We start from the raw sequence: 15,700 nt of genomic DNA on the forward strand, positions 1-15,700 counted from the left end.
GTGTCTGAGGCTGTGCTGGATGGGGGTTCTACAGGTCAAGGTGTTGTGAGTGAGATGGTGTCTGAGTCCATGCAAGGAGGGGTTTCTGCAGATCAAGGTGTTTTTGTGAGTGAGATGGTGTCTGCGTCCATGCAAGGAGGGGGTTCTGCAGATGAAGGTGTTGTTGTGAGTGAGATGGTGTCTGAGTCCATGCAAGGAGGGGGTTCTGCAGATGAAGGTGTTATTGTGAGTGAGATGGTGTCTGAGTCCATGCAAGGAGGGGGTTCTGCAGATGAAGGTGTTGTTGTGAGTGAGATGGTGTCTGAGTCCATGCAAGGAGGGGGTTCTGCAGATGAAGGTGTTGTTGTGAGTGAGATGGTGTCTGAGTCCATGCAAGGAGGGGGTTCTTCAGGTCAAGGTGTTGTTGTGAGTGAGATGGTGTCTGAAGACCTGCAGGAGGGAGTTTCTGCTGATCAGGGTGTTGTGGAGGTGGTTGAGATGGTGTCTGAAGCCACTCAGGAGGGAGGTTCTTCTACAGGTCAGGGTGTTGTTTTGAGTGAGGTGGTGTTTGAAGCTGTGCAGGAGGGAGGTTCTGCACGTCAGGGTGTTATTTTGAGTGAGATGGTGTCTGAGGACTTGCAGGAGGGAGGTTCTGCAGGTCAGGGTCTTGTTGTGAGTGAGATGTTTTCTGAGCCCTTGCAGGAGGGAGGTTCTGCAGGTCAGATTGTTTTGGATGCGGATAAGATGGTGTCTGAAACCATGCAGGAGGGAGCCTCTGCAGTTCAGGGTGTTGTGGTAGGAGCTTTGTGTGAGGCAGAGGAGGCTGCAGAGGAAGCTAGCTTGGGAGAAGCAGGGTTTGCTGGGGCAGCTGACCCTTATGGGGAAGAGGCTGTCAAGGAGACAATTTCTGGGTGGGTGGAGGCTGTGGAGAAGCCTGGGGCTCTCCTTGAGGCCCTGGGGAATCGGGATGTGTGCACAGGAGAGTCTGTGCCTGGAGGAGATGACTTTGTAAAGCCAAATGTGTTTTCCCAGCTGAAAGCATCAGGGGAAGAGTTGGCGCAGAAGGGGAAAGCAGCAACACCTGAGGTTGGCGAGGCATTGGAGGTGGAGGGGAGTTCTTTCCTGAGAGTAGAAGACACAGTGGAGGAGTCTGTGGAGCCTGGCAAGGGTCCCCTGCTGCAAGAGGCACCTGCACTGGAGGCACTGGTGGGTGCTGGAGGGGATCCCTTAAGTGAAGGATCACTTAGGCTGGAGGACACCTCAGCAGCAGAAGAGGAGGAGGGCTCAGCAGAAGCAGTCTTGTGTGGAAACCCATCTCCAGGCAGCAAGGCAAAGACGGAGGGAGCAGTGGAAGGGAAAGCGGATGGAGGGGTGGGGACGGCGTGTGTGCAGGTGGCCAGAGCAGAGCCAAGGGCTGGAGAAGAGGGCACGGGGCGAGCAGCAGGTCCGGGGGAGCGGGCAGATGGGATGGAGGGACCCGCGGGGTGTGCTGAGGGGACAGGGAAGGCGCAGCCTGCCGGCGACGGGGCAGTGGAGGGGGCAGCGGGGTCTGCCCCGGGGCGGGGGGGGAGCGCGGCGGGGGCAGCGGGGCAGGAGGGGACCGCGGATGGGGCCGCCGGGGCCGAGGCGCTGAGCTCCCCACGGCTGCAGCGGGGACATCCGGGCACGGGGGCAGCGGGCAGCGAGGACGGGGCAGAGCCGGCGGCGGGGGGAGCAGAGCGGGAGCAGAGCGGCCTCCATGGGGGCACTGCAGAGGGAGCAGCAGCCCCTGTCCCGGCGAGTGCACAGAGCCCTGCTGGGGCCGGGGAGCAGGGGACGGACAGTCCCGTCGGAGGGAGCCCGGACACCCCAGGAGCTGCTGATGCGGGCGAGAGGAGCCACAGTCCCCGTGAGGTGAATCCTGTGCGGGTCAGCCCCTGTCCCACACACTGTCCCCACGCTGTCCCTGTCCCGAGCAGAGGGTGCACCACTTCATCCCGTTTGCTATAAGTGGAATGTCTGCAGCTGGTACTTGGGGTGAGGGGTCATAGAGCCCGAGAATCATGGAAAGCTTTGTGGTGGAAGGGACCTCGAAGCTCACCCAGCTCCAACCTCTGCCATGGGCAGGGACCCCTTCCACTAGAGCAGCTTGCTCCAAGCCCCTGTGTCCAACCTGGCCTTGAACACTGCTAGGGATGGGGCAGCCACAGCTTCTCTGGGCACCCTGTGCCAGTGCCTCAGCACCCTCACAGGGAAGAGCTTCTGCCTAAGAGCTTATCTCAGTCTCCCCTCAGGCAGGTTAAAGCCATTCCCCCTTGGCCTGTCCCTACAGGCCCTTGTCCAAAGCCTTTCTCCAGGTTTCCTGTAGCCCCTTTAGGCACTAGAACTGCTCTAAGGTCTCCCCAGTGCCTTCTCAAGGCTGGACAAGCCCTCCTCTCTCAACCTGTCTCCATAGGATGATGAATCCTTTTGGGTGTCAGCTTCTGCATTCTTCCTTGCTCACAAAATCTCATAGCAAACATATTTGCTCTGGCACTAACACTTGCAGCAACCCTCCCCCCGCCATTACCATGTGGAGCAGCTCCTGATGCCCAGCATCCCGCTCCCCTGCCTGGCTCCTCTGCCGCAGCAGCAGCACTCAACTTTTCTGGTTACTCCGGCATCAGCTTGCAGGAACCTGTTGCAGCAGCATCGCAGTAGCTCAAACTTCAGCATGTTTTGTGTAAGCTGACTTTTTTCTCTCTGTTCCGTAGGAGCCTGCAGTCACAGACACCGCTGTCGTGCCCCCGGTACAGCCCCAGCTTGGGAAAGAAAGCAGCTTCTAAGCTTTTTCTGCAGCTCCTTCCTCAACACTGACACAAGTTGCTGTAGCTTTGTGCTGATTGCAATGTTCCCTCCTTTATTTCACTCCATGAGTACCACAACTGTCTGTCACATTTTACCAGAGCAGCTTCTCCGTGTGCAGCAGACACCCAAAGCAAGCCTGAACCCGCCAGCCCAGGGAGCAGCACACTCAGAATGACGAAGAGGACAATCACAAGGGCTGTTCCACTGCTTGCTTTTCCCCAGACAAAGGGAAATACTGGACCAGCTGAGTCTCCTCCCCCAGCACCACTGCTGCAGGCTGAGGGTGGCTGTGCTGTGTGTGCTCACAGGACAGGAGGTGTCTGCACGCAGTGCCCGCGGTGGTGGCTGTGTCCATGTCCTGACTGCTCTTCCCTGTGTGTCATTTCCTATTCTGAGCTGCAGGATCTTCACTGTGAGCCAGGGCTGTGTCCCTACCGTGGCCATGGGCACCCACTGCTGCTCTGATTCCCGTAGGGCAGCTGGGGGTGCTTGGCAGGGTCACGAGATGGGGTGTTTACTTGGGGGATGCTGCGCTCCTTGGGGGGGGGGGTGTCTCTGTCCTTGGGGTCCAGGCTTGCTGCTGGCCATGCTTCAGGGTGTTCTTGGCACTTGGCAATGTTGAAGATCATTGGATCAGAGCAGCTCTAATGGGTCTGTGAATGAATAAAGCCTTTTGCTTCTGCTGGTGCCAGTCAGGAGTGATTCCCTGGCCCATGAGGCTGTGCTGGGTGGTCAGCAGGGTGAAGCTGGCTGCAGATCTACACTGCTGGAGTCTGCATTCCAGCTCTGCTGCATCTCCTGGCGTGTGAAGGGCACAGAATGGAAAGTTGTGCTAAGGACCTTGTCCAGGGGTGGGCACTGCACATCCGTCTGGGGTATCAAAGCCCCTGGGCCAGTCTGTGCAGTTTCTTAGATCTTTGCAGATGGTTTCACAGAATGATGTATCTTGAATCTTGTTCAAGAGTAACTCGTGCCAGGGCCTGGTCTTCAGTACTGATCTCTTCTTTCTAACCAAATGACTAATGCTGAGTTGAATGCTATAACTACATCATGCATGCACTCATGCAGAGCAAAGGCCTGTGGCTTGTAAGCATGGTTGCACCAGCACCATTTACAATTGCACATCCATACACGTGGTTGCAATTCAAGTGTTGGAGCTGAGCAAGCGCAGAAGGAGGAGGGCAGGGATTTGCCTTTGCAGGGGTTGCCTGGAAGGGTCAGGACTGAAACTAAGGCTGTACTTGGGCACGTTGTGAGTCATACTGGTCTATCTGACATTGAGCTGCTTTACTGAGTGCAGGATGAAAACACACGAGGTGTGATTTGTTGGTGGTAGGCACCAGGGAAGCCCAAGGTGAATGGTGCTGCAGTGATTGGGGAAGGAAGCTGACAATTCATTAGTTAAAATACTTGATATATTTACAATTGACACTTGTGTGTGTGATTTTAACCATTATGGGAATGAACCCTTTGCTTTGGAACATGCCAATTGTACGACTTCTTGTATTGCTCTAAACCCCCACCCTGCAAATACTCTGGTTTTATAGACTGGGAGAAAAAAAATCAGCTTTCCCAAGAACACGCCATGATTTCTGAGCTCATATTGACGGGATGAGCTCCTCTCTGTCGTGCTTCTTTCTCTTCTCTCACATACAGGGCAGGTGTGGGTGAGCTTTGATCTGTGGTACGAAGCAGTTCTTGCCCCATCTCACCTTTTCCCCTGGCATGGACCAGACAGTTCCCCCGTTCTCATGCTTACCTTCTTCCTCCCCTGTTCCCTGCTGATGAAGCCACTTGCAGGTCACTGAGGGCCATGGACTGGAGCTGTGCTGGGCCATGTTCATTTGTCCAGCTCCTTCAATGGGGCTGATTTCTAACATGGTCAGAGGGCTGGAACCACGTACACAATTGAGCTGAATTTGGCAGTTTCAGTGGCTGGCCCTGCTGCTGCTGGGCTGGCCGTTAAAGCTGTGCCATTTGTGCGCTTTCAAATGGGAGCATGCCTGTCATCGGAGAGGGTGGAATTGTTTGGTAAGAAGCAGACCCGTCGAACGTTTGGACCTCGCTAAGAGGTCTGAACCCGCAGCTTTCAGACCTACTACAGGCAGTGGTTCTGCTCCTTGCTAGTCACTGATTAACGCCAGCGCGAGGGGATGCAGGTGGCTCTTGGGAGCAGCAGGATGTGCACCAGCCCCAAGCATTCACGGCACCGACCGCGTGCGGACACAGGCGCGCTGGCGGCACCTCCGTGCGCTGCCCGCGGCCGGTGGGGGCCACCCTGCATGGACCCAGCCCCGGGCGGGCTCCCCCAGGGCAGGTCCGTGCTCAGGCACCGGGCTCGGCTCTGCTGCAGGGCAGCGCTTGGGCACCGGCGTGCTCCAGGCGGGGAATAACAGGGCAGTGGGAGCGCTTCCAGCTGACCCTCGCTATTGGCAGAAGGTTCCAGTGCAATGAACTGTCACCGCCTCTAGAAGCAGCGGTCAGCTCCCCCCACCACACCCCCCCGACCTGTTCGGGGTGGTTTTAGTTTATTTAGTTACGTTGAATGCGCAGTGACCGGAGGTGCTGTGGCCCAGCCCATGTATGGTGCTCAGCAGGCTCCAGAGAGCATCCTGCAGCAGCTCTGCTTCGAGGCCGGACGGCGCTGTTCCCTGTGTTGAGGTTATTTGTGACACAGTCCTAAATATTTCCCTTGTGGTTTAAAGTTTGTTGTGAGTTCCTCTTGCTTCCTGTAAGCAAAGGCCTAGAAGGATACTGAGTCTGTCAAAACCAATCCCTCCAACCAAACCAAGCAGGTGGGTAAGAAAACACAGATGGCTGGAAGAGAGCAGTGAATGTGACCACCCAGATACCTTTATTCTCAGCAAGCACAAAGCATCCAAGGACCAGGCTTTGGTGAGCTGCAGCCGGGGGCTGCTGTGCTGGGGCTGTGCAAGCCCATGGTGTAGAACATGAGACACAGGATGTGCCTGGGACTGAAGGAGCTCAGACAGAAAATGGGTCTCAAACAGTAACAGGCCAAGGGGAATGGCTTTAACCTGCCCGAGGGGAGATGAGCTGAGCTCTTAGGCAGAAGCTCTTCCCTGTGAGGGTGCTGAGGCGCTGGCACAGGGTGCCCAGAGAAGCTGTGGCTGCCCCATCCCTGGCAGTGCTCAAGGCCAGGTTGGACACAGGGGCTTGGAGCAAGTTGCTCCAGTGGAAGGGGTCCCTGCCCATGGCAGGGGCTGGAGCTGGAGGAGCTTTAAGCTCCCTTCCAACCTAAACCAGGCTGGGATTCTGTGACTGATCTGGTTCAGGAGCTGGAAGCGGGAAAATCTTCAGCTCTGGATGGAGGTGGGGAGCAACAGGCTGCTGCTCCTCCTGACCAGGGCAGACCAGCGGCTCCCAGCTCCTTCCAGTCAGCACTGGGCTGGTAGCCCCTCACTTTTGGGCAGTCCCATCTAAGAACATCTTGCTGCACAGCTCTGAAACTACAACAGATGCATTTTTACTTTCACCACATCATATTATTCAAGCTCCAGGTGAAAGTGCAGCATTCCTCGTGGGACATTAGAATCACAGAATCATTTCGGTAGGAAAAGACCTTCAAGATCATCAAGGCCAACCACTAACCCAGCGCTGCCAAGTCCACCATTAACCATGTCCCTCAGTGCCACATCTACCTGTCTTTTAAATCCCTCATTTAACATTAACATTCATTTGTTAAGGAAGAGATGCACACCACCAAAAACTCCTAACCTTCAAGCAGGTCAGCAGAGAAAGATGCTAAAGCAGGACTTGTGACGGGGACATTTGCCACCAGCACATGGAGCTGTTGGGGGTCCTCAGTGCAGCACTGGGAGCCTGGGTCAGTGCTGACACGGTGATGGGTCTCTCCGCAGAGGGACGGTTCATGCTGTCAGCTGCTTTCTTCAAAGCTGCCACTGCTGCAGGAATGAAACCTCATGGTGCTCATGGGGTCCGACACGTAGCCTGTGGGGCACAGAGAGAGGTTCTGTGGGGCTCAGCAGTGTAACGTTACCCCCCAGCCAGGTAATGTGCGTGTCAGTTTGGGGTGAGCAGGATCATGCCGATACCTCCTCCCTGGCTGCAAACTTCCCTCGATATCCTCTGCTGAGGAGAAGTTTAACTGGGAGGTAAACAGACCCTGTCACTCGTGTGAAGAATTCACAATGAGCAACACAAAGCAGGCCCGGTTACCGACATAAAACCACCGATCTCGATGTTTTAATGGCACGATGGAAGTTTGCCATTGGAAATTACCTTCTGTCCTTTCAGCTGGAGCTGCTCTGAAGCGTTCTCATAGAGGCGTTTGTAGAGCATTTCAGTTCCTGACACTACCAAACACAGCGACCGCTCATGCCCACCCTGTATCTCCAATGCACACCCCAACAGTGCCAAAGAAACCGGTGCTTCCTTCGCACGGTGTCACTGGTCACCTGCTCCAGCTCCTCTGATTTCACTGGACTGATATGGAGAGCCTCTTGTCCCCCAGCCCTTCATTCCCTTTTGTTCCTCTCTAACACAGGCCCGAGAACCCCACTCCAGCCTTGCCTGGATGCTCTCACCAGAGGGGATCACTGAACTTTCCTGTCTCTGGTTTTCTTCCTCCCTGAATCTTCCAGGTGCCGGGTACCTGATGAGAGCTGTGCCCTAGGAGCTGCTCCCTGCGCGCTCCCTGCAGCTCTGCAGCCACGTACAGAGTCATAACAGCAGAGCTTCTGTTCTGGTTCAGTTTCAGAGGTCAGCACCTCATCACTCGTGACAGCAGCGCTGCTCCTGGTGCTGTACACAGCACACGGGGAGATGTTCTCCTCTTCTCACCCCATGTGCTCTGTTAGAGGAAGGGAGGGAGTGCAAGGGCCGTGCAAGGGCCATGCTGGGGCCCGTGCAGAGCTGCAAAGATGCCAAGTGTCGGATAGACGCTTCAGGCAGAACAAACCACTGCATTCTGGTGACAGAACAGGTTGGGAAGTGGCAGGAAAGGAAACGGATGCCAGGAGAGGAAGTGAGGAGGCCCCAGAGCAGGGGATGGCAGCAAACAGTGAGGATGGTGGAGCCGCTCCACACAGCTGCCGTCGGAGCACACAGGGAAAGGTGTCCCCTTGTACGCGCTCAGCAGCAGTGATGGGAGGAGCAGAGGCTGCACAGCTCCTCCGCCTGCAGCAGCACCGGCACCTTCCTGCTGCTGCTCCCGTGGTGTGCGTGTCCCTGCCCGTGCGTGCTGCCTCTCAGAGCCCAGCCCCGCTCTCGGTGCTGAGGATGCCGCTGCTGTTCCCTGCCATGTAAGGCTCATGGCTCCTGCCGCTGTTTGCCCCCTTTGTCCATCACATCCCAAAGTCCGATACAAGGATTTGTGACAAAACCTGTACCCAGCTGTCAGAACAGAGGCGGGTGGCACAGGCAGTGCCAAAGACTCGGCTCCTGCCTGCTCTGTGGTGCTTTTCAAAGAGGGCATCAGAGGCTGGTTTTGCATCGGTGAACTGCAGCGCTCTGTATGCTGGTGCCTCCAGCAGTGCCTTCAGAAGACACCTCTTGTACTGCTCTGTCTGCAGGCTGCCTGCCTTCCCCTGAGCTCCAGCACGCTGCATGGGGCAGGCACAAGGTGGGTCCGTGGTGCTGCCATGGGGCTCAGCAAGAGCAGCAGGTGGAGCAGATGGACCCCTGTGTGTCAGCACTGCAGTGAGCGACCTCCCCAGCCCCTGCCGACCCCATCCAGCCCCTGCACTGTTCTCTCGGGGGGTGTTCTGGTGCCTCCAGAGGGGCAGCATTGTGGCTCAGCCACGCCGCGGGCTGTTCTGCTCCCACTCACCGTTCTTGTCAATCGGGGGGTACTGGAAGTTTCGTCTCATGTCATCCAAAGACAGCCCCTGAGAAGGGTGTTGCCCCGTGCTGCAAATGAAGCAGGAGGGGTCAGGTTAGGTAAGTGATAAGGTCACATCTCAGATCATCAGAACTCCTACAGAGGTGGAAGGAAAATACTGACATGAAGTCCCTCAGCCTGATGCCCAGCCACGGGCATTTGCAGTAACCAAAAACCAAGAAGTTATGAAGCGGGAAGATGTCTCGGATGCTCACACCGCATCCCCTCTCAGGATAACGTCCCTCAAATAGACTGTCTGTGGCTTTACAACCGTTTGTATGCCGCTATTCCAGAAGCAGTCCTGGGCACCAATCCGAGATCAGTGCAGCGTGTTCCATGCATCACTGCCAAGAGACCCCTGCGAGTAAGTTCACTGAATTGTCTTCCAGTCCCTGACCAAACCCACTGTCCTGCCAAGAGGCTGCTCAGCCCTGAGCCCGAGGGGCTGCCATGTGCAGGACCGTCCCCCTCCTCTCCTCAGAGCGGAGCCGGACATGGGCTGTCCCAGGCAGGGCCGGTACCCACCTCTGCGACCACACCGCGTACGCCCGCGCGTTCAAGGCGTACTCCAGCTCGAAGCGGCTCCGCAGCGCTGCGACGTGGCTGCGGCCAGGACCTCCCCGAGCAGCGAGGCAGTCCGAGGACGAGGAGGGGGACAGGGAGCCGCTGCTGTTGCTGGAGGCTGGGGACATCAGCTGGGTTTAAAGACAAAACCGGGCACCGTTGTTACGTATTTACAAACCTTCCCTCGTCTTTTTTGAGTCCCGCATTTCACAGAATCCCAGCCTGGTTTGGGCTGGAAGGGAGCTCAAAGCCCATCCAGCTCCAACCCCTGCCACGGGCAGGGACCCCTTCCACTAGAGCAGCTTGCTCCAAGCCCCTGTGTCCAACCTGGCCTTGAACACTGCCAGGGATGGGGCAGCCACAGCTTCTCTGGGCACCCTGTGCCAGCACCTCAGCACCCTCACAGGGAAGAGCTTCTGCCTAAGAGCTCATCTCAGTCTCCCCTCTGGCAGCTTAAAGCCATTCCCCTTGGCCTGTCCTTACATTTCCTTCAAAGTTTGGCGCACAAAAACCTCCTGGCTTTGACCAGCTGAGGAGAGTTAAAAAGGGAGGAGATAGAGGAGGTGGAGGGAGAAAATTCGTTATCGTCTGCGGTGCTTAACTTACCAAAGGTCTTGCTCCTTAAGTCTCCTCTCAAACAAGGCTGTGCCCTGGCTGTAGCACAGCTCAGCTCTAACTCCCCAGCTAAGTAATGCTTTCCCTTTTTCATGTATAAGCTCTTGCCCCAGGTATCTTCCAGCACACGCTGCTGCCCGTGTACCACAGCAACCTGGCCTGCCATGAGGTGACGTGGCTCCTTGTGGTAGTGCTTCACCTGCTTTTCTGCACTGAAAAGCTTCTGCCTCACCTGGAGTACCCTGCTGCAGTCAGAGCATGAAGGAATGCGGTAGGTTACGTGTGTCTTCTCTGACCCCTAAGCTCAAGAGCAGGGATCCATTTTGCAAGGAGTTCTTTGGTTCGGTTTGTTCTTTACGACTGACATGCACCAATAGGCACAGAAAATGCCCCTTCAGGAACTGCAGCCCTGAGTCATCTGCTTTGACCACTCATCTTACACCAGGCTGAGGGCTGATACATTCATCTGTGTTACAGCCACAGCCCAGAGCAGGAATCGCCTTTGCATTGCCTCTTACGTTGTCTGGGTTTTACCTTTCTCCCAAGGGTCTTGGCCAATTTGTCTTTGATTCTTGTTAACCTGAACAGTCTGGGATGGGACGAATGGGACCATAAAATCCTGCATGGCCCCAGCACTGCGGGCTGTCCCTTCAGTGCACTTCTTGCTCACAGCACTACGTGGGTCCTGCCTCCTCCTCCCGGCACCTGTACGAAGCGCTCCTCACACGGCGCCTTCATCACCCAGCGCACTGGTTAGTGATGGGGGGAAGTGGCTGCAGGCTCTGCCCTCGCCTGCCGCAAGCCCCACGTGTACCCCGCAGCGCACCCACGCTCACCCTTACCTCAATGTTGCACAGACATTCCTCTAGTTTTGTGACTACTTCTGAGAACTCCGGCCTCCCCTGCGAACACAAGAGCAGGCAGAGCTGTGTCAAAGCACATTACAGCGGCCCCATTCCCCTTTCCCTGAGTTCCGTGGCCCTCAGAAGTAAGTGCCCCCTTGCTTCTGAGAACAGGAGCAAAACACCTTTAGTAAAGCTCATTTTAGTAAGTTTTTGCCCACATTTTGTGCAAAGGTCAAGCTGACTGAACCCATAGCTCTATCACACAGCTCTAAGACATTAGCAAGATTAAGTGGTGCTGGAGTGATACTGATGAGTGACAAAGTGCATTAGGATTCTGAAAAGAGTTTCTTTTCATTGGGGCTAAATGATCTGTGGAGATGCTAACAAGATACAGTGACTGTATCCATTACATTGCACTTCCTTAAGTCAACAATTTAATATGACATCTTATTAATACATTTAAACAGAACGTGAGTTACATGCTTATGAGTATTAGCAACTACTTTATAGTTATGGAAAACAACCAACACCCCCTGCCATAACATGAGCTCCTGCAGTGCCCAGACAAGAGCATATACAAGAACCCAGGAAACACTGACAATAAATAACCCAGTGATGAGACAAACCAGCTGTGTCCTGAGCTGCAGGTACATTGGATGGGGCTTGGAGCAAGCTGCTCTAGTGGAAGGTGTCCCTGCCTGTGGCAGGGGTTGGAACTGGGTTGGCTTTAAGGTCCCTCCCAACCCGAACCAGTCCAAGATATGATTCTATGATACGATACACATTTGATGTGTGACTGATTTGGTATCATACACATATGATACACATCTAAGCAAACTGAATTCCCAGGCTCTGGAGGATATTTCTCAGGCAGTTCAGAGCCACATGCAGGGATGCCTGGGACACGCGCAAGGATGCTGTGATGGACCATTCAGGGCCCCCTGCCCAGCTGGCACATAGAAGCATATAAAGGACCAGCCCATCTCCATAGCCCTCTGTGTGAGAGATGCTTCATGGAGATGACATTCATCTGGCTGCTTTCTATTTTCCATCCCCAGGGAACACTGCCAAAGCCCAGGAATTAGGGAGGCCAGAGCAGCAATGCACAGGGTCCAAAATCTGCATCACTTTCATGGGCACACACACAGACCTGTGCAGGACCCAGCCAGGCAGGAGGTACAGCTGGGATGCAGCACCAGCAGTGCTGCCTTTGGGAGATCTGACCCTCACTATGAGGACAGGGATATAAAGACCTGTTAGGGGTCGTTATATCCTACCTCTACCCTGAATGCTCTCAAGCACCATTAACTCCTGCTGTGGCCACTGTGAGGATGATGAGGTTTTTGCAGTCTTGCTTTAGTTAGTTCATGTTCCCTTTAGTGCAGAAATAGCAACAGGCTGCAGAAGCCAACACAAACCAGTCTTCCTTTAACTCCTGTTTCATAACCTCAGAAGGGAACGCTTGTGTATTTTACTTTATTAATGCTGTTGCTATTGAGTTAGTTGGGATAATCAGATCGTATTCTCCAGTCATCAACACCTCCCTGACTGCAACAACTCCTGGTTAAATCAGACTCCTGTCCTGCAGGCATTGCTGGGCTCCAAAAGACAGGAATTCCAGCCAATATAACATGTGTCTTGACATTCACAGAGCAGTTACTTTCTGTCCTAAAGGAGAGACCATGAATTGCAGCACATCTCTGAGTTTGTCTTTAGCAGCATTAACCAGTCCCAGGGGAAAGTTCTCAGCTGGGGAAAAGTACTCATTGTGTTCACTAGTTTAAGCCTTTGGAAATTAAATTCAATATCATACGGGGAAACACTGAAATAATAGGAAGAGCCATAAGGAGTTTAGATGGATGGAACGGGAGAGGCCCAGGTTAGGATTAGCAGCACACTCTCACCTCCCTGGGCCGTGCAAACCGCATCCCAAACCGACAGCAATGCTGCTGAGAGCAGCGTGGTCACAGAGCAAAGGCTGCCAGCGTTCCAGCAAGCACGCCCTGTCACAGTGAGAGCTAACCTGCTCCCTGCACGGACCTTGGGCAGCCAGGGGTGCCTGCCCCCGCCAGCACTCACCTCGGGACAGGCGTTCCAGCCCCTCATCAGCAGCGCGGAGATGGGCTTGGGGATGGAGTACCCGATGGGCGGGCGGATGTGGTGGTATGCCATGTCTGCGGCCGCCGCCGCTGCAGGAGACACACACCGCGGTCACCAACACACACCACGGTCACTGACAGACACCGCGGTCACTGACAGACACCGCGGTCACTGACAGACACTGTGGTCACCAACACACACCGCGGTCACTGACAGACACTGTGGTCACCAACACACACCACGGTCACTGACAGACACCGTGGTCACTGACAGACACTGTGGTCACCAACACACACCACAGTCACCAGCAGACACCACAGTCACCAACACACACCACAGTCACCAGCAGACACTGCAGTCACCAGCAGACACCGCGGTCACCAGCAGATACACGGGTCAGCACTCACAGCCATGTACCACACACCATCAGTGGTACCACTGAAACATCCCACTGCGGGCATGGGGACATGGAGCCACCAGGCTGGGGGCTTAAAGAGGCTTCCCAACCCACACTGTTTGTATAGAGACAGGGCAGCCGGCAGCCCTGGGTGGAAACATGGTGCTGGGCATGCGTGAAGAGAACCTGACTGTGCTTAGACCCAAGAGAAAAAGAAAGAACCCCCCCCCCCCCCCAAAAGGCCTTTGGGAGGTGACATGAGTTAATGTTCCTCTCACCTTAAAAAAGGTATCTTCATTATTAAGCCAGGGTGATGGGTGTACTCCGGTTGTGGGTAAACTGGTATCAGACCCAGATCAACCCCAGTCTAAGAATCACAGAATCACCTAGGTTGGAAAAGCATCTTACCTGGTTTTAGGTGAGCAAATGGGATTTCACCTGTTAACAGCTCCCAGAGGCACAAGGCATAGCTGAAAACATCGGCTTTTATGGTGTACCTCGTACACTGGGTGAACACCTCAGGGGCCATCCAGCGTAGGTTCTGTGCATCAGGGAACATCAATAATACGTGTTAGCGTTTACTTCTTCATGTGTGCATCCTTGCCTGTATTTGTATGGGGTTTTCCTTTCTTCCTTGTCTCCATTGCTCCATAAAATAACTGGTAAATTTGCCAGGAAACATTTTCACCCTGCTTGCAAAGTCTGGGCACCACACAACAGCATTAGCACGGCAGCAGTCTCAACCATAAAGCCAGAGTGATCAGGCTTTAAACATACAAGCAGTGCTGAACTAAAACCAGGACACCCAGTATCAAGGCCTGGAGACCACATTGCAAGGTCTGACAATGCCATATAGCACCTATCAACTGCTAGGAGCTGGTAGATGGAGAAACTGGCTCAGCTGGGATCCCCCTGCTTGCTGCAGAAGCCCCATCCTGAGGCTTTCTCACAAGTAACCAGCCTCTGACCAGGGTGATGGGTTCAGGGTGATGGGTTTAGGGTGCTGGGTTCAGGGTGCTGGGTTCAGGGTGCTGGGTTCAGTATGATGGGTTCAGGGTGATGAGTTCAGGGTGCTGGGTTCAGGGTGCTGGGATCAGGGTGATGGGTTCAGGGTGCTGGGATCAGGGTGCTGGGTTCAGGGTGCTGGGTTCAGGGTGTTGGGATCAGGGTGCTGGGTTCAGGGTGCTGGGTTCAGGATGATGGGATCAGGGTGCTGGGATCAGGGTGATGGGTTCAGGGTGATGGGTTCAGGGTGCTGGGATCAGGGTGCTGGGTTCAGGGTGATGGGTTCAGGGTGCTGGGTTCAGGGTGATGGGTTCAGGGTGATGGGTTTAGGGTGCTGGGTTCAGGGTGCTGGGTTCAGGGTGCTGGGTTCAGTATGATGGGTTCAGGGTGATGGGTTTAGGGTGCTGGGTTCAGGGTGCTGGGTTCAGTATGATGGGTTCAGGGTGATGAGTTCAGGGTGCTGGGTTCAGGGCGCTGGGATCAGTATGATGGGTTCAGGGTGCTGGGATCAGGATGATGGGTTCAGGGTGATGAGTTCAGGGTGATGGGTTCAGGATGATGGGTTCAGGATGATGAGTTCAGGGTGCTGGGCTCAGGGTGCTAGGGCAGGTTCCTCCTCACAGCACAGCCCTTCTCAGTGGGCTCCGTCACACCCCAGTGGCATCCAGCTCTGCTGCAGCAGTGCCCATCCTCACCCAGCCAGTGCCTGGCAGCAGTGGTGGACAGGCGGTTGTCAGCCCTTGGTCTGGCACCACCAGCATCAGTCGTTGTGATGGTGCAAACTTCGTGGAATGCATCTGGACTGAAACTCATGAGAACAACCATACTGTCTTGTGAAGCTGACTCTGAGCAACAGGCTTGTAATGGAGAAAAGAAAAGCAGTGTGGAATTGCTAATTCCCTGTTGAATAGGAATAGGAATAGGAAGCACCTACCAGCACCCTGTGTATGTGCGTGGCAAGGGTGGATAACAAATGACACTTCACTAAGGGTCTGGGGGGCAATGGAGCTCCAAAGACAACCTAAACCCCATGATTTTCTCTTGCAGATATTCTATATTCACTCATCTCTGCTCTTAAAGAGGTTTAAATGGAAAAAGAAAACACAAAGAAACATTAAGGGAGATAAAATGTGATGCGGGTTCATCTTTTCCAGCACAAATGCATCTGATGTCATTTGCTCCTGAACCGAGTTTTCCTGTATGTTTTGAACTAATGATGTGGAACAAAGCAAGAAACAAACCCCAGGTTGCTTTGTCATATTGTCTTCATCCAGGGACTGCAAAAATCTAGATTCTGAAACACACAGAACAACAACAAGAAAAGTTACTGTCAAGGCAACGCAGACGCACAATGCAGGACACCAAAGCCTTGGTAAGAAGTGGGGGTTTTATTAGGTCATCATCTGGGGGTTTTGCCCAGGAGAGCTGTGACAGCAGCTCCCCAGCCAGGCTGTGTGCACACAATGAGGCTTCTGCAGCCTGCGTGCCAGATTCAGCTCTGCCATC

The 15,700-nt window shown here is 54.5% G+C and overlaps 2 protein-coding genes and 1 long non-coding RNA gene across 7 annotated transcripts in view; 1 reads left to right on the plus strand and 2 right to left on the minus strand.

Annotated features, from left to right (window-relative positions):
• Window positions 1–3,326, plus strand: part of ERICH3 (glutamate rich 3) — a 40,815-nt gene extending 37,489 nt beyond the window's left edge. For 2 of the 3 annotated variants that reach the window (XM_057407161.1, XM_057407162.1), the window contains exon 16: window positions 1,012–2,027. In XM_057407161.1, coding sequence (XP_057263144.1) covers window positions 1,012–1,968 — 957 coding nt within the window. In that variant the 3' untranslated portion in view covers window positions 1,969–2,027. Of the gene's footprint in view, window positions 1–1,011; window positions 2,028–2,711 lie in introns of those variants that run through there. The other variant, XM_057407163.1, reaches the window with a different exon arrangement.
• A 2,312-nt stretch (window positions 3,327–5,638) lies between these two features.
• LOC130598078 (uncharacterized) overlaps window positions 5,639–15,700 on the minus strand; it is a 72,437-nt gene continuing 62,375 nt past the window's right edge. The window contains exon 2 of the long non-coding RNA XR_008971934.1: window positions 5,639–5,843. This is a non-coding gene — a long non-coding RNA (uncharacterized LOC130598078). The remainder of the gene's footprint in view (window positions 5,844–15,700) is intronic.
• The window catches only part of TNNI3K (TNNI3 interacting kinase), a 43,734-nt gene continuing 34,364 nt past the window's right edge, over window positions 6,331–15,700 (minus strand). Inside the window, exons 19-25 of one of the 3 annotated variants that reach the window (XM_057407165.1) lie at window positions 15,436–15,488; window positions 13,598–13,730; window positions 12,772–12,881; window positions 10,690–10,749; window positions 9,194–9,363; window positions 8,618–8,697; window positions 6,331–6,777 (exon numbers count right to left, since the gene is read on the minus strand). In XM_057407165.1, coding sequence (XP_057263148.1) covers window positions 6,704–6,777; window positions 8,618–8,697; window positions 9,194–9,363; window positions 10,690–10,749; window positions 12,772–12,881; window positions 13,598–13,730; window positions 15,436–15,488 — 680 coding nt within the window. In that variant the 3' untranslated portion in view covers window positions 6,331–6,703. The remainder of the gene's footprint in view (window positions 6,778–8,617; window positions 8,698–9,193; window positions 9,364–10,689; window positions 10,750–12,771; window positions 12,882–13,597; window positions 13,731–15,435; window positions 15,489–15,700) is intronic. The other 2 variants (XM_057407167.1, XM_057407166.1) reach the window with 2 other exon arrangements.

Source organism: Pezoporus wallicus, unplaced genomic scaffold, assembly GCF_028554395.1.
Source record: "Pezoporus wallicus isolate ANWC-B61680 ecotype Strahan unplaced genomic scaffold, APGP_CSIRO_Pwel_v1 contig_8805, whole genome shotgun sequence".
Lineage (NCBI taxonomy): Eukaryota > Metazoa > Chordata > Aves > Psittaciformes > Psittacidae > Pezoporus > Pezoporus wallicus.